Source organism: Coturnix japonica, chromosome 3 (genome assembly GCF_054131305.1).
Source record: "Coturnix japonica strain WE chromosome 3, WE-NBRP24, whole genome shotgun sequence".
Taxonomy (NCBI): Eukaryota; Metazoa; Chordata; class Aves; order Galliformes; family Phasianidae; genus Coturnix; species Coturnix japonica.
In genome coordinates this window covers 64649597-64667678 of record NC_140665.1, presented here as the reverse complement: position 1 = coordinate 64667678, position 18082 = coordinate 64649597, and the positions used below count along the sequence as shown (strand labels likewise).

Below are 18082 nucleotides of genomic sequence, written 5' to 3'. Positions count from 1 at the left end.
ATTTTATGCACCACCTTGCAAAAATTCCAGGAGCTTTAAACCCCTCAGTAGGGATTCCTGAATTCTCATAGGGCCTCTGGAGATGTGCAGCTTCTTTGCTGCAAGGGCAGAGAACTGAAGCAAAATCCTAAGTCTCTCCTTCCCAGTGAAGCTATGGGTGCTCCATGCCTGGAGGTGTTAAAGGCCAGGTTGGTTGGGACCCTGAGCAACCTGGTCTAGTGACTGAATCATTGTCTGGCAACCCTGCAGGGAGGCTGGAATTAGACGATCTTTGATGTGCCTTCCAACCCAAACCATTCTATGATTCCCCCCATGACCTGAGAATTTAGTGAGGCAAGAAACATAATTTCTATGTTCTGCATGGCCCAGAAAAGACTGAATTTAGGCCTTCTACAGTGAAGACAATTTATGACCCCAGAGACTTGAAGCATTTGAGGGAAAACCTTCACCCTTCATTCTGTGGGTGGCTGTACACAGGAATGCAATGTGAGAAGGAGCACCAGAGTCAAGAGTGGCACTCATGAACAGGGTGCCCTGTCTCACCAGGACACCAACCCATCATGGCCCAGCACAACCAGGCCTCCAGCCCACCCCATGCCTCCAGACCACCACGAGGCCTCCTGGCCTCCCAGACTCGTCATGCAGCTCAAGTGCCGGTCTGTCCAAGCATTGCTGGCCTGGGGGAGGAGTAGATACCTGTCACTTGTCTAACAGGTGTTTTCAGGCAGGAATAGGTGACTACAGACAGAACATTTCCAAGCACAGTACAGTGGTGCCTCGCAGTGCAGGAAGCAGACAGACTAGTTACAGTCTGAGCCGTGGGCTCTAGGCACCTAAGATTCAATGTAAGCAGTCTGGGTTCAGGTCAGAGCTAACACCTTATTAAGTTTTCAGCTTTCCTTTCCAGGCCTTTCACTATTCCTCGTCTATCAGCTTTCTCTGCTTAAGCTCCTCTCCAACAAACACAAAGGCACAAAAAATGTAGACCTGGCCAGAACATTGTCAAAGTGGTATTTAGTCAAATACTCCATTACATCAAAGCTGAAACATCTCAGCAGAACACGAACATTTCAACAGAGTTTTGCCTGTGACCAGAATTAAAACCCCCAATTGCTTGCCCAAGGCCTTTGATCTCAAACCAGGCATTTCAACGCAGCTCTTTTTCACAAAGGCATCTGAAAGGAGTTGCTTTGTATTTTGTTCCCACAAAAGATACAGAGACTTCAGAAATCCCAAGAATGTGCCCTGGGATTGGAAGGCTGTCCCCTCATTCAGTTCTGCTCTCAGGCTTCAGAAAGAAGGGGTTTGGGAGCAGGTGCCTTCATGTCACCCACATTGGTTATTCAGGAAAGAGTGGCTGGGAGCATGACGGAAGTTCTCCTTGTTTTCCTTCAAAAAGCTGCAGTAAAATAAAGTAAGAATACACTGAACATTTCACCTTATTCACCTAAGAGGACAAAGAAAAAAAAATATATATAAGTTTATTAAGACATCATTCATTATTACAAAGCATCAGATGATTTTTCTGTCAATTTTTCCTCTTACACATGTCCAATTAATCTTTAAACTTACTTCAAACATTGATATAAGAAATAGTATAACTTGGTTTATGTCTTTTAAAAAGACACTTAATAGACATTCTGTGCTAATGATTATTGAACCTGAAAGAGAAGGGGAAAAAAAAAAGCTATAATCTTCTAACTCCATTACTGTACACCAATATATCTTTCCTGACATTTAATATCAGGATTCAGTTTTCCCTATAGTCTGTCTAGCTCATACAGTTCAACCTCTTATTGACTGGGAACTTTTTCAGGCTGAGAATATCCTACAGCTGCTCTGTTGCACGATGATTCCCACCACTTTAGGAATTTGATTCACCAGTAACAAAAACTATAGGCTATTTTGAAATGATTTGCCTTGGAAACTAACATCACCTAAAGTCAAATGTGTGAAGAAAATACAGAAGATTTTGCTTCTGCATGATGTGCGCTCTCAGGGACGAGGAAAGACTCTCCATTTTCTGTCTACCTTTTGTCTTTTTCTGCCTTTAGCATTGTTTTGAATGTAGGTTACATTTGAAATCAGGATGAAGTACAGATTGATTCTTTTTTTCTTTTAAACAGATCTCATGTTACTCTTCTGCCAAGTAGACTCTTGTTGTTACACCCCTAATGCCTCATCACACTGCAGCCAGTTCATACATACAGTCATATGAAATTACTGTCAGTGTAATGAATGTTTCTCCTTTGAGGTCTCCTCAACTTATTCATATACTGAGTCATCAATAACTTTGCATTTATTTGTATCCCAATGACCCTTTCAAGGGAATGAGAGACATATTTGGTTATTTTAACACAGAAGGATGAATAAAGATTCCAAGAAATATATATATATAGTTTTGAATTGACACTGATGATCAGACGGATCATATTGTGCCTTGGATGTTGTTGATTTATTATAAAAAGGTTTTTCAGTTGAAGAAGTGAGTTAGTTGGATTTCAAATCAAATATAGGGAAAAAATTGAGGGGTGGAAATTTATTAGAAATATCAAAAATCAAAACATTTAAAGCCAAAACATTTTTTTTTTTTTTGAGAAAAAAAAATAAAATAAAAAAAGAGAGAGTCTGGACATAAATGAATTGGTACAATTTGATGGCTTCCCCTTCAGGTCTTCTGTGTGAAGTCCACTATGGGCTCTCAAACAGGTGAAAAACAGAGAGAAGAGCAAATAAGTGAACCAGATAGATAGCATGGTTACACTCTGAAGCTAGAAAGTCTGGAAAGTGGAAGAAATTCTTAGGCTCAGTAACAGAAAGTTTAAATCCTTATAACATTTATTCCAAGCCCTCAAGAAATGCTGGTATTATTTCACCAAACCAAAGGTCCTCACTCTGTAGAGATCACAGGTGAGCATTTCAACCAACATCTAAAGAGGAGTAACTTGTTCAGCAACAGGGACATTTCTCCTTCTCTATGAACAGATTCAGTGTCAGATTCCTGAGAGGAAAGCAACCCAAAGTCTCTTATCTCCTTGCCCCTAGCTCCAGAATAAGAGCCAAGAAGGTTCAACTGAACTGAAAAGAGAAATGGGAGCCTCCAATGTAGAAGGTGCAAAAAGCAAGCGCACACCAAGTAAAGTCTCTTTTGTCCTCCCTTCCAGTGCCAGTACCTGATGGCTTGCTATTATCAGGGTATTACACCCCCACCCCACCCCTGCCTCACAGAAATAAAGAAAAAAAAAGAAAAAAAAGAAAGAAAACAAGAAAAAAAAAAAGAAATCTCCACATTGCAAGGGAATAAATCTTTATGATACAGTACAAATTTCTAGGTCATAAAAATATGCACAGTTGAAGATGGGGGGTTGCGGTGGAGGGTGCATGAGAACTGGTGCTAAGTGTCAAAACCAGACACAGACTCAAGATACACTGAATATCGTAAGAAAATACTTCATTAACACTAGGAATAGAATAGTGGAGCAGAAAATGGATGAAATATCAAAAGAAGATTGCTTCTCATGGAAAAGAAAGAAAACAAGGAAGGTCATGTAAACCAAACAACACCTAATCAGACAATTTCATATTCATTTGACATTCCATCTGTATTTTTCACATGAAAGAGTTGAACATTCAGCAATAGGAACATGTAGGATGGTGCCACTCCTCCTTTAGAAATATACCAAGTGCTGTTTTCTTGATTTTCCAAGTTATTTCTTCCTTTGAGATGAAGAGTTTTTCTGTATTTGTTCTATATTCCCTGTCTCTCTTTTGCCAGAGCCAAGCACATGCACTAGGTAGATTATTAGCTGGCTTTGATACATCCCTGAAAACAGCAGGAGAAAGTAAGTAGGAACAAGAACAACTAGCAGAGTTTCAAAAGCTCTTCTCAGTCCCCATACATTGCAAATAATAAAACAGCTGTTTGATTCAGAAATCTGTGCTGCAGTCTTTGACTTCAACAAAAGTCTCAGTTAAAATCACAAAAGCAGACATCAGTAATGCTAAAAGTTCAACTGACAGTGCCACTAATCACTAGAAATCCAGTGGCTCTTAACTTAGTTGCTTTAAAAGTCTAATTTTGTTCTGCTTAATATCTGAAAGGCTTTAAAATTAACACCAGCATATAATGACTCTCACAAGACTTTACAAAGACTCCAGATCTGTTGCTTGTATTCAACTACGGATCTATACAGTGGAGAAGCAGAAGGTGATACACTTTCTTGATGTTCACAAAGCATTTTGAAGATGAAAAATATCATGTGTTAAGCATTAAGCTGGTCTGACCACCTTCTCTTTACAGCACAGATAGACAGTCTGTCAGAGGAGGACGAACAGGACACAAAGCTGGTCTGGTGAGGATCCTGTTTTGCCTTAGAAACAATGTTAAAATAATTGATAGTGTCAATAATGGTTTCAAAGTATTATGTTCCTTTGCTCACTTCTTCAAAGGAGTCTCCAAATACCTAGAAATTTAGCTAACTTACTGCTTTCATTTGATATGAAAAAGTACTAAAAAGCCTCTTGAAAATACAAGTAAAGAGATCTACTAATTTTTGATCCACCCTAAACATGTTTAAAAACATTTAGGTATGTGCTTTGTATGCCCCCCTGTAATGAAAAACCTCCCATACAGACTCTGATGTGGAACTGATTTGCATTCTGAATATGCTGAATGGACTACAGAGAATATAGAAGCCTTTAGAGGATCTTTGCTGTCTTAAAAAAGTAGTTTCATTCTATATCTCCTTCCACAGGAAGTTAAAGTTCGAAAGATGCAAATTCAAAGAAACAAACAAGTCTTCCATGCTTTATTATGAGCTCCAAGTCTCCTGTGCATTTACTAAAATTTCAGTAGCTACTCTTTCAGTTTCAAGCACAATAAATTCAAGCCATTTGACAAACCTTTTATCACATTTTTATTTAAGTGCTGCCACACACAGAAGCATATTTCAAGCAGAGATCTGTCTACAAACACTTCCTTTGAACTCACTTTTCTCTTCTCTAACCACTTCCCCATGCCATCAAATGGCTGACAGCTTCTTCATCTTTTAAAACTCCCTTAATTTCCAGCCTGGATAACTCCTGACTTGCACAGCCATGTGGAGCATGTTCAACTCCATGTGTCTTTAGTTCATGTGTTGGACATCTCAGTCAGATTTGGCAAGGTGGTCAAAGTCTCAATAAAATGAAGAGCATCCTCACTCATGAAAACAGAGAGATGGAGAAAGAGAAACACCCTCTAAAAACCTTGATTAATAAAACAGAAGAAAAATATATGCTTGTCTCATATGAGAGACAGTGAACTTTTCTAAAGATTCAGCTTTCAAGGAGGGTGTCCAGTAGACACCAGAAATCACGAGATCCATCCATAGGAATTCCATCCAGTTCAGTGCTCATGGCAATGCCCATTAGAGGACAATAAAGTTAAGGCTGATGTCTGATTACACAAGAGACATGTGGCTTCAAACCTCCTTACTCCCGTGATTTGGGCTGCAGTGAAGATTACCCTTTCTGAAAGGCACCCAACAGAGCACCACCCCAAGAATCTGTATGGACAATCAGGTTATTGGGATCAGGTTATGGGGATTATGAGAAGGAGTTGGAGACAGACACAAGTGTTGCTATCAGATATTGAGGAGAGATGCTCCCAAACCTCCTCTGTTGCCAACTGGTCAAATAAAGGAGAAAATGACACCATAATTGCAGAAGAATGTAGGTGCCTCTGTCTACAGTTACTATATTAGCACAGTTGAAACAAAGGAGATAATCTCTACTTAGGACAGTAACTACACTCATAAAAAGCTGAAGCATAGCTCAGAAGACACATTCAAGCCCAAATTTAAGCTTGTGTGTACTTTCCACCTGAAAATACCTCTATTAAGTATTGGAGAATCCATCTGAATGTGTAATACGAACACAAATGATTTAGAGAGAAGTGCATGAAAGAGAGAAACTAGAGCAACTCTACACTATTTGTTGGGATTATTTTGTGTAAAGGGTCATTTTTTCACAGAAGAAAATTCCAGGTGGGAGGAATGGAGGGATGGTATCAATACTATTATCTCAGAATTAGAGAACAGAAATGTCTGTGCGCAGCCATCCAGCCCTCCCCTTGCCCAAAGGTATGATCAGCTTCATCTAAACTATTCCCACAGTGATGCTTATCTTTTTTTCAGAAACATCCAAAGCTCTCCAGCAATTTATCTCAGCGCTCATTCTCTCTGCTGCTTTAATTAGAGGTTATTTTACCTCTCCATTGAGCTGAAATCCTCCTTACCACACCTGAAGCAGAAGACTTGTTTTCTTCACAGTATGCAGGAAGGACAGGCAATTCCCCATGCCCTAGCAACTGCTTTTCACCTGCAAGTTGCAATATACTCTCCACTTCTCACTCACATAATAGGTTCCACTCTTGTGACTTGTCTCCAACCACACGTCTCATGATTTTCATTGCTCAACAATAAAGGCCCATATGTCTCTTAAATGCAGTATCCAAAATTACACAGAGAACTACATCTTTGGGGCTTGTAAGACTTCTGGTGAATTATTTGCTACAAGCATTTTTCAGACATTTTCCTCTTTTTCAAAGTCTCTCCTTGATTCTGCCCTTTTCCAAAGTAGGTATTAGACCAGTCATGTCCTTTCCCAACCCCCACTCTTCTTTAGGGTAGTGAAAGATTCAATTAAATTCCTATTTGTCCTCCTTTTCCCTGGCTGAACAAACCTAGTCTGCCACACCTCTCCTCCTATGAGACAACATCTGTGGATTACCTCTGGACTCTCTCAGTTTACTCTTGTGCTGATGGGACCTCATACTACACACTGTATTTGTGATCCCAGGGGAGACAAATTCAGGGTGTTAATTGCCTCTCTCAACCTGCTCTCAGCCTGCTGGCCATCCTCCCAAGTCTGAGGAATTCTGAAATGTGCGTCACCACCGTGGGGCCCGGCTTCATCTTCCAGTAGAAGGAGAAACTGGCTCTGGTTACAGCCCCAGGGGGTTGCCCTACACATTATCTGCAGCCAGCAACTGCCCCTGACCCTGAGGGGCTGCAGGACTATGGGGTTTTGTCTGCTCCAGGTGGGAGGGAGGAAGGCAGAGGACCTCATTGCCTCCACACGGCCCCAAGGCTTGTGACTCTCTGCCTCTCTGGCATTATCACTGCCTCCCTTCAACCCTGTCATTACTCTGTTTGCTCCATGTCATTCTAATACCAGTCCCTTTTGTTTTCCCCTCTCTACCCTCCCCAATACTCTTTCACATTCCAGCCCTCTAGGCAAACAACTCAACCCTGCTGCACCAGGTACCTCCACACTTGCATTTATAGCAACCTATTTATAACATCAGATGCACAAATCACCTCCCACTGCCCAGCAGTAAGATGATTGTTCCTGAGTGAGGTGGAATGAATAGGGAGGCACCTATATCTTAGCAGGAGAGTTTCTTTTGCATTTTCCTACCTGAAAAGAGGTAGTAATGACGTGATAATCAGCCTCTTCTCTCAGGTAACCAGCAATAGGATGAGAGGTACTGGCCTCAAGCTTTGCTAGGGGGAGATCCAGAGAGGATATGTGGAAAACATTCTTTTCAGAAGGAGTAGTGAGGCACTGGCACAGTCTGCCCAGGGATGTAAGTGGAGTCACTGTCCCTGGAGGCATTCAAGAAACATGGAGATGTAGCATCTTAGAGGTCTTTTACAGCCTTAATGATTCTATGATTCTAAGCACATGGGTGCTTTCATCACTTGTACTTTCATATGAAGCATCTGGTAGTTACTCATAAGCTGATGCCATTCTTCTTAAAAGCACCACTTTAAAGACGCAGGACTTTAAAGACTGACTTTGCCACGAGGCTCATAAGAGATGATATATCACTATCTACACTGTGAGTGTGCTGAGGTGATGAGAAATCACATTTTCTCCTTCTTTATTTATTCCTCTCTTATGTCTGATTTTGTGGTAAGGTTGCAAGGGGCTGAGGATACCTTACATCTTAGCTTTAGTGTGACAGTAACATAAATGATGAGAGTAAATTTCCTATTTCAGTGTTACTGGAAACTGAATATGTAAGATCCACCTGGAAGAAAATGCAGCTTGCCAGACTTCCCCTTCACCTCCCATCTTTTCCCAAAGTCAGCACAAACCTGCAGTTCAAGATCTTCAGCACAACAACTGGACCAAACCCAGATGTGAAGCTTGAACAAGACATTAAATATCCCCAGTCTGAACAACCAAAGGAGCCCAGCTGCTCTCTCCGCAGCAGTATTGTTACTAATTGGCATGGAAAGCAATCAGACTGAAACAAGGATAGAGATGTCAAAAGACACCTATCAATGACTACCCCAGCTTTGAAGAACACATGAAGGAAAAGCACCAGCAAAGCTTTAGTTGAACAATATCAGCCTGCACTGCTGAGTAAGAACAGACACGCTAAATGTAAGCACATTTATTACAGTCCCAGACCCATATCAGGTAGCTAGTGATATTCACAGAACCCCAGCATATGAGATCATACATTTTGGGATCAAACCTGACACCCTGCTCAGGTCACAGATACTTATGTAGATGTTCTCCCTGTCATTCAGTTTAGCATGTTAGCAACGTCCTTTTGCTCACTGTGGAACTGTAGCTGAGGGTTTAGATCAATGCCACATTACCAGGGCCAAATTAATGTGAGAATTGCATTGTATCCTGGAATTGACTGAGTGTTGTTTTAAGATTTTAATTTCAGTAAGAACACAGAGAGGCAGGAAAACCAAACAATACTTCGCAGGCTCATTTACAGTCAGTACTTTGCAAGAGTGCACACCTTATGGAGACTTATTCTGGGACAGAGGCAAGGAGTACCTTCAAGCTGAAAAAAATATGCTCTGATGTCTGTAGTTTTCTATTAGTTTCCTGAAAGAGAGTAGTGAGATAAGCCTATAGAAGGAATCTGAAGATACTTTGTAAACTTACAAAGATACTGTCAGAGCATTGTTGAAAACCTCAATAAGTTCTGTAGATAGTAGGAATAGAAGATACATGACAGCAACTTCTAGAATCATGTTTCAGGTTATTAATGCCTGCCATGTTTTTGCGTTGTTTTCACAGCCTTGATGAAGGCTGGAGCCTCTTCTTGCTTGTTATTTAACAACTTCTTTGTACTGATGCATTAAAACACCTGAACTGCCATGTTAGAGCAAAGGCCCCACTGAGACAATTTCCATGCCCCCAGACTGGCTTCTTAAGAGAGAATGCACCAAGCACCTACAAAGCCATCTGCTTGCAGGGGGAATTCTCTCTGACTCCTATGCGAATGAGGGTCCTCAGTACAGGAGAGTTTTCATGCCATTTAAAATGGGTTTTTTGTCCTTGCTATTATAGCTCTGAACACTACAATTAGCTGCAGGTACTCATTTGGTTTTGAATCCTACTGGATCAAGCAGATAATTTGCATTTGCCACTGTAGTCTGGTAGTTGTACCTCTCTGGTCTCAAAGCTCATTCTTACTTCCTCATAAACCTTTCCCCCCCACCCCCCCAAACTTATGTGTTTTAACAGAATTCAGCAGAATAAATATTCAGGCTTTATTCTGTAAAGTTTACACATTTCAGTATAGTGATCGCAGCCTTCAAGTCCAATAGTGCACAGTAAGCAATGTCCAGGCAGTGTTTTCAGCAGCAGTTGTTGAAAAGAGGGAAACAGAACAATTGCTTTACAGAGGCGTTGCTTCCTTTAATAATTTGTGCCACATAAAGAATACTTTTCACACTAGGTCATTCAAGAGAGATTTTGGTGGAATGTGATCATTCAGTTTATGCAGCAAAACCAGGCTGCCACGATTTAATTCTGCTGTGTGCTCCGTTTTTATATTGTATCCCCATCAGTTGTTAAAGCATAGCTCCTGCTAAGCTGAAAGCATAGAAGAAAGAGTCTCAGATCACTTCTGAAAAGCTGGAAAATGTTTTATTCATGTATTTATAGCGCATACATAGGAGGGAGTATCAGTGGGTTCAAAAGAGATTTGAATGGCCTTTCCTATATGAGATTTTGTTAAATCAGGGTTTTGGTTGGGCTGGACGAAACGAACTGTTTTTGTTCAGCTCTGGGTCATTCATTACAGACATTTTACTGAAGGCTAAAACAGAGCAATTATGCATTCATGAGGAGGAAGCTGAGGGCTTCAGCTTGGAAAACTGAAGTCTGATAACCAAAGCAAGGATCGAGTATCTTTCCCAAGGCTACCGCATAATGGTAAAAACAAGACATCTTAGAGCACAAATTGCAGAAAGGCTGCTGCTCAAAGCTGCTGCAGATAAAATGATGGATTTACAACAACCAGCTTCTTCATCCACGGGGGCCTGGCAGACCTGTACAGTGCATAAATGTAGTGTGTGCTATATAATGAAGGGCTTTGTGTGCTACCAGGCAGAGCTGACAGATCCAATTTCAAAGTTATCTTTAATGCAAAAACAAGAAACATTTCCAATTGTATCTATTACAATACAGCTGCTGGATGATATTATCTGCTATCCAAGCCATTTCAGTCACATATGGGAAATCACTTCCCTACAAAGCCTGAAGGCACACAAAACACAAATCACTCTGAACTGCCTCTGATTGTACATATGCATGCTTATATACATCCCCACGTTCAGATAGAAGGTGCCACTGTGAGCATTACTGTGGAGCCCGATGAAACCTGAGTGCAGGGAAAACGCTGACTTGTACAGATGCATGACAAGGAGTCAGGCCCTGCAAGTGTTTGCTCCCAGGAGTCCTTCTGCAGTTCATCAGGCTGCCTAATTGCTGCTCTAGGGAGAAATGACTCCACACGAAATGCTGTGCTAATGAAATCAGAGTGTGTGTCTATGGTAAACTAGCTTGGGAGCATTTGCATCCTAGGACAAATCCTAAACGTTTGGGGGATTATGCTAAAAGCTGAGAATATCTTGACAAAACAATACCACATTGATTTTAGAAGTCATTTATTGAGCTGCTAAGGTCATACCTCTACACGTACCAAGCAGAGCCATCCTTAATAGCATACAACAGCCCCATGCACACTGCCTTATCGTGTGGTGAAAGGCTCAAGCCAAACCATTTTCATGGTGCTGAAAGCAAGAAAGCTACTTAAAGAAGAACCTTATGGGTGTAACAGCATTAGATGTGGCCCAGAATATCCCACCTTGCAGGTATCATCTCTGAACACACTCCTTTACAGCCTCTATGGATTTCTAAACCAGCTGAAAAAAAAAAAAAAGGCAATTCAGAATACAACATTTAAATGGAAGAGTAGGCTACACACAAATTTTAATTGCTCATTTTAGGTTAATTTGTTCGAACAACAACACTATACTTTATTCAAGACTTATGTGGCTAGCATTATGCTTACAACAAAAGCAGTGCCACGCATCAAACAGAAGCAGGGTTGTTTCAGTCATTGCAACATTATCCAGACGTGCTCCAGCTGAACAAATTCATGAAAGAGAAGCAGAGGTAAGAGCTGGTCCCACCCACTCACTATAGGTATCATAAAAAAGAAAAATAAGTCATGAAGTATGTGGGCTCTATTTCTCTCCTGTCCCTCCCATTTCATTAATGAAATCCACCACGTTCTCTCTCACTGAGTGGATTCCTTCATCAGCGATTCCATTGTTCTGTGACGGAATGGAACAGAACAAAGGTTACACCATCATTTTTCTAACTCACTCATCTGATCTACTGAAAACTCATAAGCCTAAGTATGCATAAATGCTATTAAAAAGCAACCTTCCACCCCATAAAGCATTCCACAAACTGATCCAACCATTCCCATTCATTTAGGAATTTGGCAAACATTTTGCTCCAAGCATATTCCTCCATTTCATCCGTGTTACTGACACATCATAGAACAAAAGCCTGTTGTTTCAGCAATTTTTTGGGTCTCAGTTTCTGGAATATTTGTATTTTCACAGTTTGCTGTTTTACCAAGAAAGATAAACGGATAGAAGTCGATGTTTTATCTTCTGAGCATTCAGAGAAAAGCTAAGTAAGGGAACAATGAGCTCCAATAGTTCCCCGCAGACCCCAGGATATGCTCAAATGGTGATCTCTGATAAACCCATCCTGCTTCTTGGGTTTGCTCAGCCTACTGGAAAAGTGAAGGAACACAAAGGGCTGAGCTCTGTGCTCCCTCCGGAACTCAGGAGGCCTCTCCGGGGCCTCTTTCCCACTGAAAAAAAGATGCAGATTGTTGCGCAAATTCTCCAAGTAGCCGGGCACTCTTAAATGCATTGCTGCATGTCTGGGGAGCAGGGACAATCAGCGTGAACAAAGGGGCTATTAGGGAGGTGCATACCTGAAAAGAACAAACAAAACACAGACAACTCCAGAACGTCATGAACTGTAAATGCTTGGTAAATGCCTGCTTTTGAATTCCAAATCGCTTGTTTTTGCTCTTCAGGAAAACATTGCATGCATTTCTACTTTTAACCTCTATCCTCAGCAAGCACGGTGAAACTTGCGATATTAGGATATTCTTATATTAATGTAGTGTGTGGGGAGCAGAAAGCTGAAGCAGTTAATTCATACGCTCTATATAACCACAAGCTGAAAAAACAACCTTAGCTGGTGTAAGGGAAACAACTCGCCACCACGAGAGACAAAGGAAAACTCTGTTCAAGCACCATTTGCCTAAAATGAATGCATACTACTACCAAAGGGAGGCTGTAATAAACATGGAAAACTTACTCATTACTAGAAACATTAATGAAATCTCACTCACTGCTTTCAGAGCAGAATCCAGGCTTGCAACATCACTAAACCTTGCAGAGAAGAATAAAACTAATCACACTTCAGCATTTCTAGACCTTGAGGTTTTTAATCACATACACTGTCTCACTTAACAGCTCATTCATTTTATGCAGTTACAAGTTTCTGTGGTGTTTGGAGGCGCATATAGAATGCATTGCTTTTCCACCATTTTATTTACAGGTCTTCCCCTCCAATGAAAATCAGTAGCTAGTAAGTCAAAGCATAATTACACAAACAAAAATACAATCAACATTTTACTGGATACAAATGATAAGCATAAGGAAATGTCCATGTATAACTCACTGACATAAACGTGTTAGTTTGTTATCAATGTATGATATTATGGATTGGTGGTAATATAACTGAAACACGTTGATTTAAAAAATATTTAGAGAGCCACTTCTGTACGATGCAATCTTATACTGAGATTATGTATTCATACAGAGTGATAGGAACATATATACTCATGTTCATCAACCTTTCCCCCCCCACCACCTCCTCCTTAGAAGATATCATTAAGGCGGTTGAACTTCCTCAAAGCTTGCTTTGACCAAGGATCAGATATGAAGTGTTGATTGACACAGAAACAATCTGTGCAAGCATCGCAATTTTGATTCAGAAAGGTTTTTAAAAAAAATGTATTTACAAAGGTCATTTTTAAATTGACTGATTAACTTCAGACTCCAATCTTCATATTCCAAACATCTGGTCATTTAATGTCTTGCTTTTTGGCTTTTCCCCCCCTCCCCCCATTCCTTATTCCTTCTCCCAACCACAAATATCAGCCCATGTTTAAAGTAAACCATCACAATTAGAACTCTTCAAAACAAATTGTTATTCACCTTGTGCCAAATACAAAAAGAAAGCAGCACTAAAACATTACTCAAGAGATTCTATAAATCCTTCATAATTAAGAAAAGTTCCAGGAGCAAAATAAAAAGAAACCAAAACAACTAGTATAACTTGTAGAACTCAGGAGGAGAAGAGAAAGAGATGCTTATCAAACCCTTCACTTTTTTCTCTCTGAACTTCATTAACAAAAAGCTCCTGGTACGTTTCCCAATGCTTCCACACCTCCTTACTCTGGCACATAAGGTTTAATATGCAAACAATTTAAATAAAATGTCAAAACCAAATCCCCATTCAACCCTTAGGAAAACTGGTCATTTTTAATAGTTTCCAAACTAGCCCTGCCTGATTAGCCATTTGGTAATTGAAATTAAACAAGAGGATTCTTACATGATGTGGTATTTTATGTTTAGACTTGCAGCAGTCTCACACAAATCTAGAAGATCTTTCACATACATTGCTACCAGCCATAGATTATAACTGTATGGGCTGTGTGAGAAACAGAACCATTCAAGCTTTTGTTTCCTAGAGGTTCTAGGAGCTCTGACTTTACTGAACTTAATGGAGGGTAAACACCTCTTCAAGGTATCAATTCTAAGCTGCAGGTAAAGTCTCTAGCCTTCTGTTTTGGTGGAGTGTTATCATCCATCCTTATCGTGGACACTGTATTTCTTCTCAGCTTTAAATCAGGGGTGTCAATACTGTCTGGTTTTGCTTCCATCATTATGCCAATTTCAAAGTTGTTAGGTGAAAGAGCACATCATTTCACCTCCACGCCGAAGATGAGCAAATCCTTTTCACATTGGTCAGCTTTGGAAAGTCAGAACAGTGGGGGTGCTTCTCTAGGTCAGACTGGTACTAGTTACAGTATGGAGTGGAACCAAGCTGGTTTGATGCAGAGTTTGGACTGATTCATTTTCATGCTAGGTCGAAGATCTAGCCATCTCAGATGGTTCAGGAAACTGGGTGGGGAGTGGTAGCCATTTTCCTGCCCTTCTCTTAACAGCAAAAATACAGAAGAGAAACTGAGAGAATGAAAAGGAGACTTGTGGCGGATTGAAGGGCATTTCCATGTCCGTGAACGGTGGTACTGTTCAGTGAATTTACGGCAGCTGGCAAAGTGGAACTCGCTGAAGAATTGTTTGAAGGTGTTGGACTTGTTCCATTGGGATCACAGTAGATCTAGAATGTGGGTAGAGAAAGTTAATGAAAAGCGATTTTTTTTTTTTCTGCTCTTTAATAATAAAAATCAGGAGCCAGGCAGTCCTCTGAATGACAGACCTATTTAAGTGGACTTTGCAAGATAACAGAGGGGAGGCTGAAACACTGTGGTAGTACTGAACTGCAGAACTTAATGGAATTATACTGATTAAATCAAAACCTATTGGCATGCTAGTACAGACAATAAGAAGTGCAGTGGAAAGCCCATACAATACCAGCAAATAGAAGAGATGCTGACAAAGAACAATGGGAACAAAATCCCCACTCATTACTCTGCATTAATTGCAACAGAACAGTAGAAATTTGCACCCTATGGAACTTCAACATAAACCTGTACCCTACACATACGGGAAAGCTCTCAAAGCTGAGCTTTGAAGCTGGTCCTTCCCTTCCAGTGGAAGACATGCAATACATGAGGATGGAGAACAAAAGGTAAGAATCATGAGGAGGAGGAGAGGGGAAAAAACGCACAGTTCAGCAAGCTTAGCTGTAGTTCTGCACCAGCAAACCTATGTTAAACCAGAGCCCTCTCGTACACGGGAGTAGAGTTTGAAGTAAAAACATTTAAGAGCAACTACTTTAGTAACACTCTCCATAAAAGAAGCCTTTATTCTCTTGTATTTCCAGGGCTGCTGAGAACATTACTGCCTTTAGCAGAAGTGATGTATGTTGTACCTCAACACTGAGGCTATAAAATCAACGTTAAATACATTTGAAACTTGCATGAGCATATCCTGAATAAAAGCACATCATAGAAAGACAGCAGGCTAGTATGAAGCCTCTGACAGCTAAGATTTTTTGGCAAGCACGAATATACTGGAAACAATTCAAGACTGCAGAACTTGGGGGAAAAAAAAAGAAAAAGCAGTGAAGTTTATGTTGAAGCCAGTGAGTGAGTGATCAATACAGAAGCGCAGAGTTAAGACCCTATAAACTGATTAGGAGATAAGACCCCGCGTGCCTCGGAATTTTCTCAGTCTTCACACATTCCTCCTTCCCTGTTTCCCACTGGGATACGTATTTATTAAGTTACCTCGGCTGTGAGCACAAAGCCCGGATTCTGGGTGGGTGCGCAAAGGGAGGGCTCAGAAACCCCAGAGAACCCAGACAAAGCTTCCTACATTCCCTTAACACACATCGGCACCCACACGATCAGACCCTGCTCTATTGAGACCAACTCAAAAGGGACGAAGTTTTTCTTTCCAAACAACAAAAGCAAGCGGATTTGAAACCCCCTCTCGGGAGCTTCTCGCCGCTCATTCGCTCCGTGCGGCGTTACGGGCCCTTTTCACGAGGGGTTCTTAGAAACGCGTCCCCGCAGCGTGGACGAGCACCGCGCTGCCTCCCCACCCCGCAGCCGGCGGAGCTCGGCCGGCACGGCGATACCCGCAGCCAGCCCCGGACCGCCCACCCCGCCGCGCCTCACCCGCACCATGGGGGCTCGGACCAGCGGGATCGGCCGCCTTCGGGCTCTAAGTCTTATTTATTTCCGGGGGCCGCTCGGCTTTATTATTATTTGAGCCTCTTTTTTTTTCCAGCTGAGAATCGATGCTTCTCCGCCACGCGGCACCGCACGGAGACGAGGCGCCCGCACCGCCGCTCCGTGCCGCTCTCTCGAGGATCCCGCAGACAAAGGGGCGAGAGCCAACCTCGCCGAGCGGCACCGAGCGGCCTCCCCAGCCCGAGCTCGCCCCGGGGTAGAGGCAGGGGCTCCGAACGGCGGCCCCCGCCCCGCAGGCTCCCCCGGAGGAGCACCCCGCTCCGGGAGGGTCCCCGCGTGGCCGCTCTCCCGTCTCTCGCGGCGGGGCTCACCTGCGTGGGTAGGAGGAGCGCCAGGAGCAGGAGCCCCAGGCCGAGCCGTGCCGCCAGCGCTGTCCCCACTGCCGTCCCCATGCCCTTCTGCTGCTGATCCGCTGCGTGCCGCACCGATGCTGCCGCTGACCCAAGCGCTGCGACGGCGAACGAGACGGCTGAGCCGCGCCCGGGCTTTTTATAGGAGCGCGGGCTGCCGTGACGCCCCGCCGTCGCCGCCTTCCCCACCTCCTACCCGCACCTCTGCCCCCGCCCCCCGGCGCCGACCCCGCTCTCCCTACGCTCCCCGCGAGGTGTTGGCTGCGTCGCCGCCCCGGCCTCGGTCCGGCTGTGGGGCTGAGCTGCGTCTCCCCAGCTGTGGGCACTGCGGGCACAACGTCTGTGCCTTTGTTTTGTGCCCACCTCGTGCTCTGGCGCTTCAGCACGGCGTGGCCACAAGGGATCACATCTGCTTGTCATCTCTTATCTCTTATCAGAAGCAGCGATAAATTCTGCTTGTGAAGATCACGGAAGCATAGAACCGCTAAGGTTTGAAAAGCCCTCTAAGCTCACCTAGTCCAATCAGCAGCCCATCCCCACCATGTCCTCTAACCACATCCCTCAGTGCCACATCCACACGTTTTTATAACACCTCCAGGGTCTGTGACTCCACCACCTCCCCGTGCAGCCTGTGCCACTGCAGCACCACTCTCTCTGAGAAGAAATGGTTCCTATCTCCAACCTGAACCTCCCCTGGTGCGACTTGAGGCCGTTTCCTCCAGTCCTATCACTACACAGGAGAAGAAGCCAACTCCCACCTCACCACAACGAAAAGTTGTACAGATCTATAATGTCTCCTCCAGACTGAACAACCCCAGTTCCCTCAGAACATCAGGCTTTTCTATTTAAAAACCGAGCTCATAGCTGCATGAAGGACAGGTAAAGAAAGCTGTATTTCCAGATGGTAGAAACAAGGAGTGAAGAGTTGAAGAGCTGAGGCCCCACCTTCCCCCTGGCTGTTGGGTGGGTACCTTCCCACCAGTGCTCAGCCTTCAGACCACAGCTCGCAGTTCCAGATGCTCTTTGGATCTGAATATTTTATTATTATCATTATTCCTTAAAGAGCAAGAAACCAGTGTAACAAGTGGAACAGGAGGTTCTTCCAGTTGTAACCTGTACATAAGATTCTAGCTACTGGTGTAGTAAACACTGTATCGGGAATCCTCCCTGGTAGGTTCTGCCTTGCTGAATCGATGCGATCCTTGCTCTGTTCCAAGATGAAAGATCTTAGGAGAGTTACACAAACCCTGAAGCACTTCTGGGTAATGTTTCCTTGTTTTTTGGTGTGTATTTGATTTTAAAATCTCTGAACATATTCAGGCTCCAGTCCTTTACTATTAGAGGCGTAGCCTGTAGTGCTCTTCGAAAATGAGGATCTTATGTT

General features: G+C 42.7%; 1 protein-coding gene across 1 annotated transcript; it reads right to left on the bottom strand.

Annotated features, from left to right (window-relative positions):
- Nucleotides 1-12824: 12824 nt before the first annotated feature.
- On the bottom strand, nt 12825-16810 carry CD24 (CD24 molecule). The gene is made up of 2 exons (XM_015858776.3): nt 16660-16810; nt 12825-14808 (listed from the first exon to the last, which is right to left on the bottom strand). Exons 1-2 carry the CDS (start codon nt 16738-16740, stop codon nt 14626-14628), a joined length of 264 nt encoding a protein of 87 aa, XP_015714262.1. The 5' UTR covers nt 16741-16810; the 3' UTR covers nt 12825-14625.
- Between the last annotated feature and the right edge of the window lie 1272 nt (nt 16811-18082).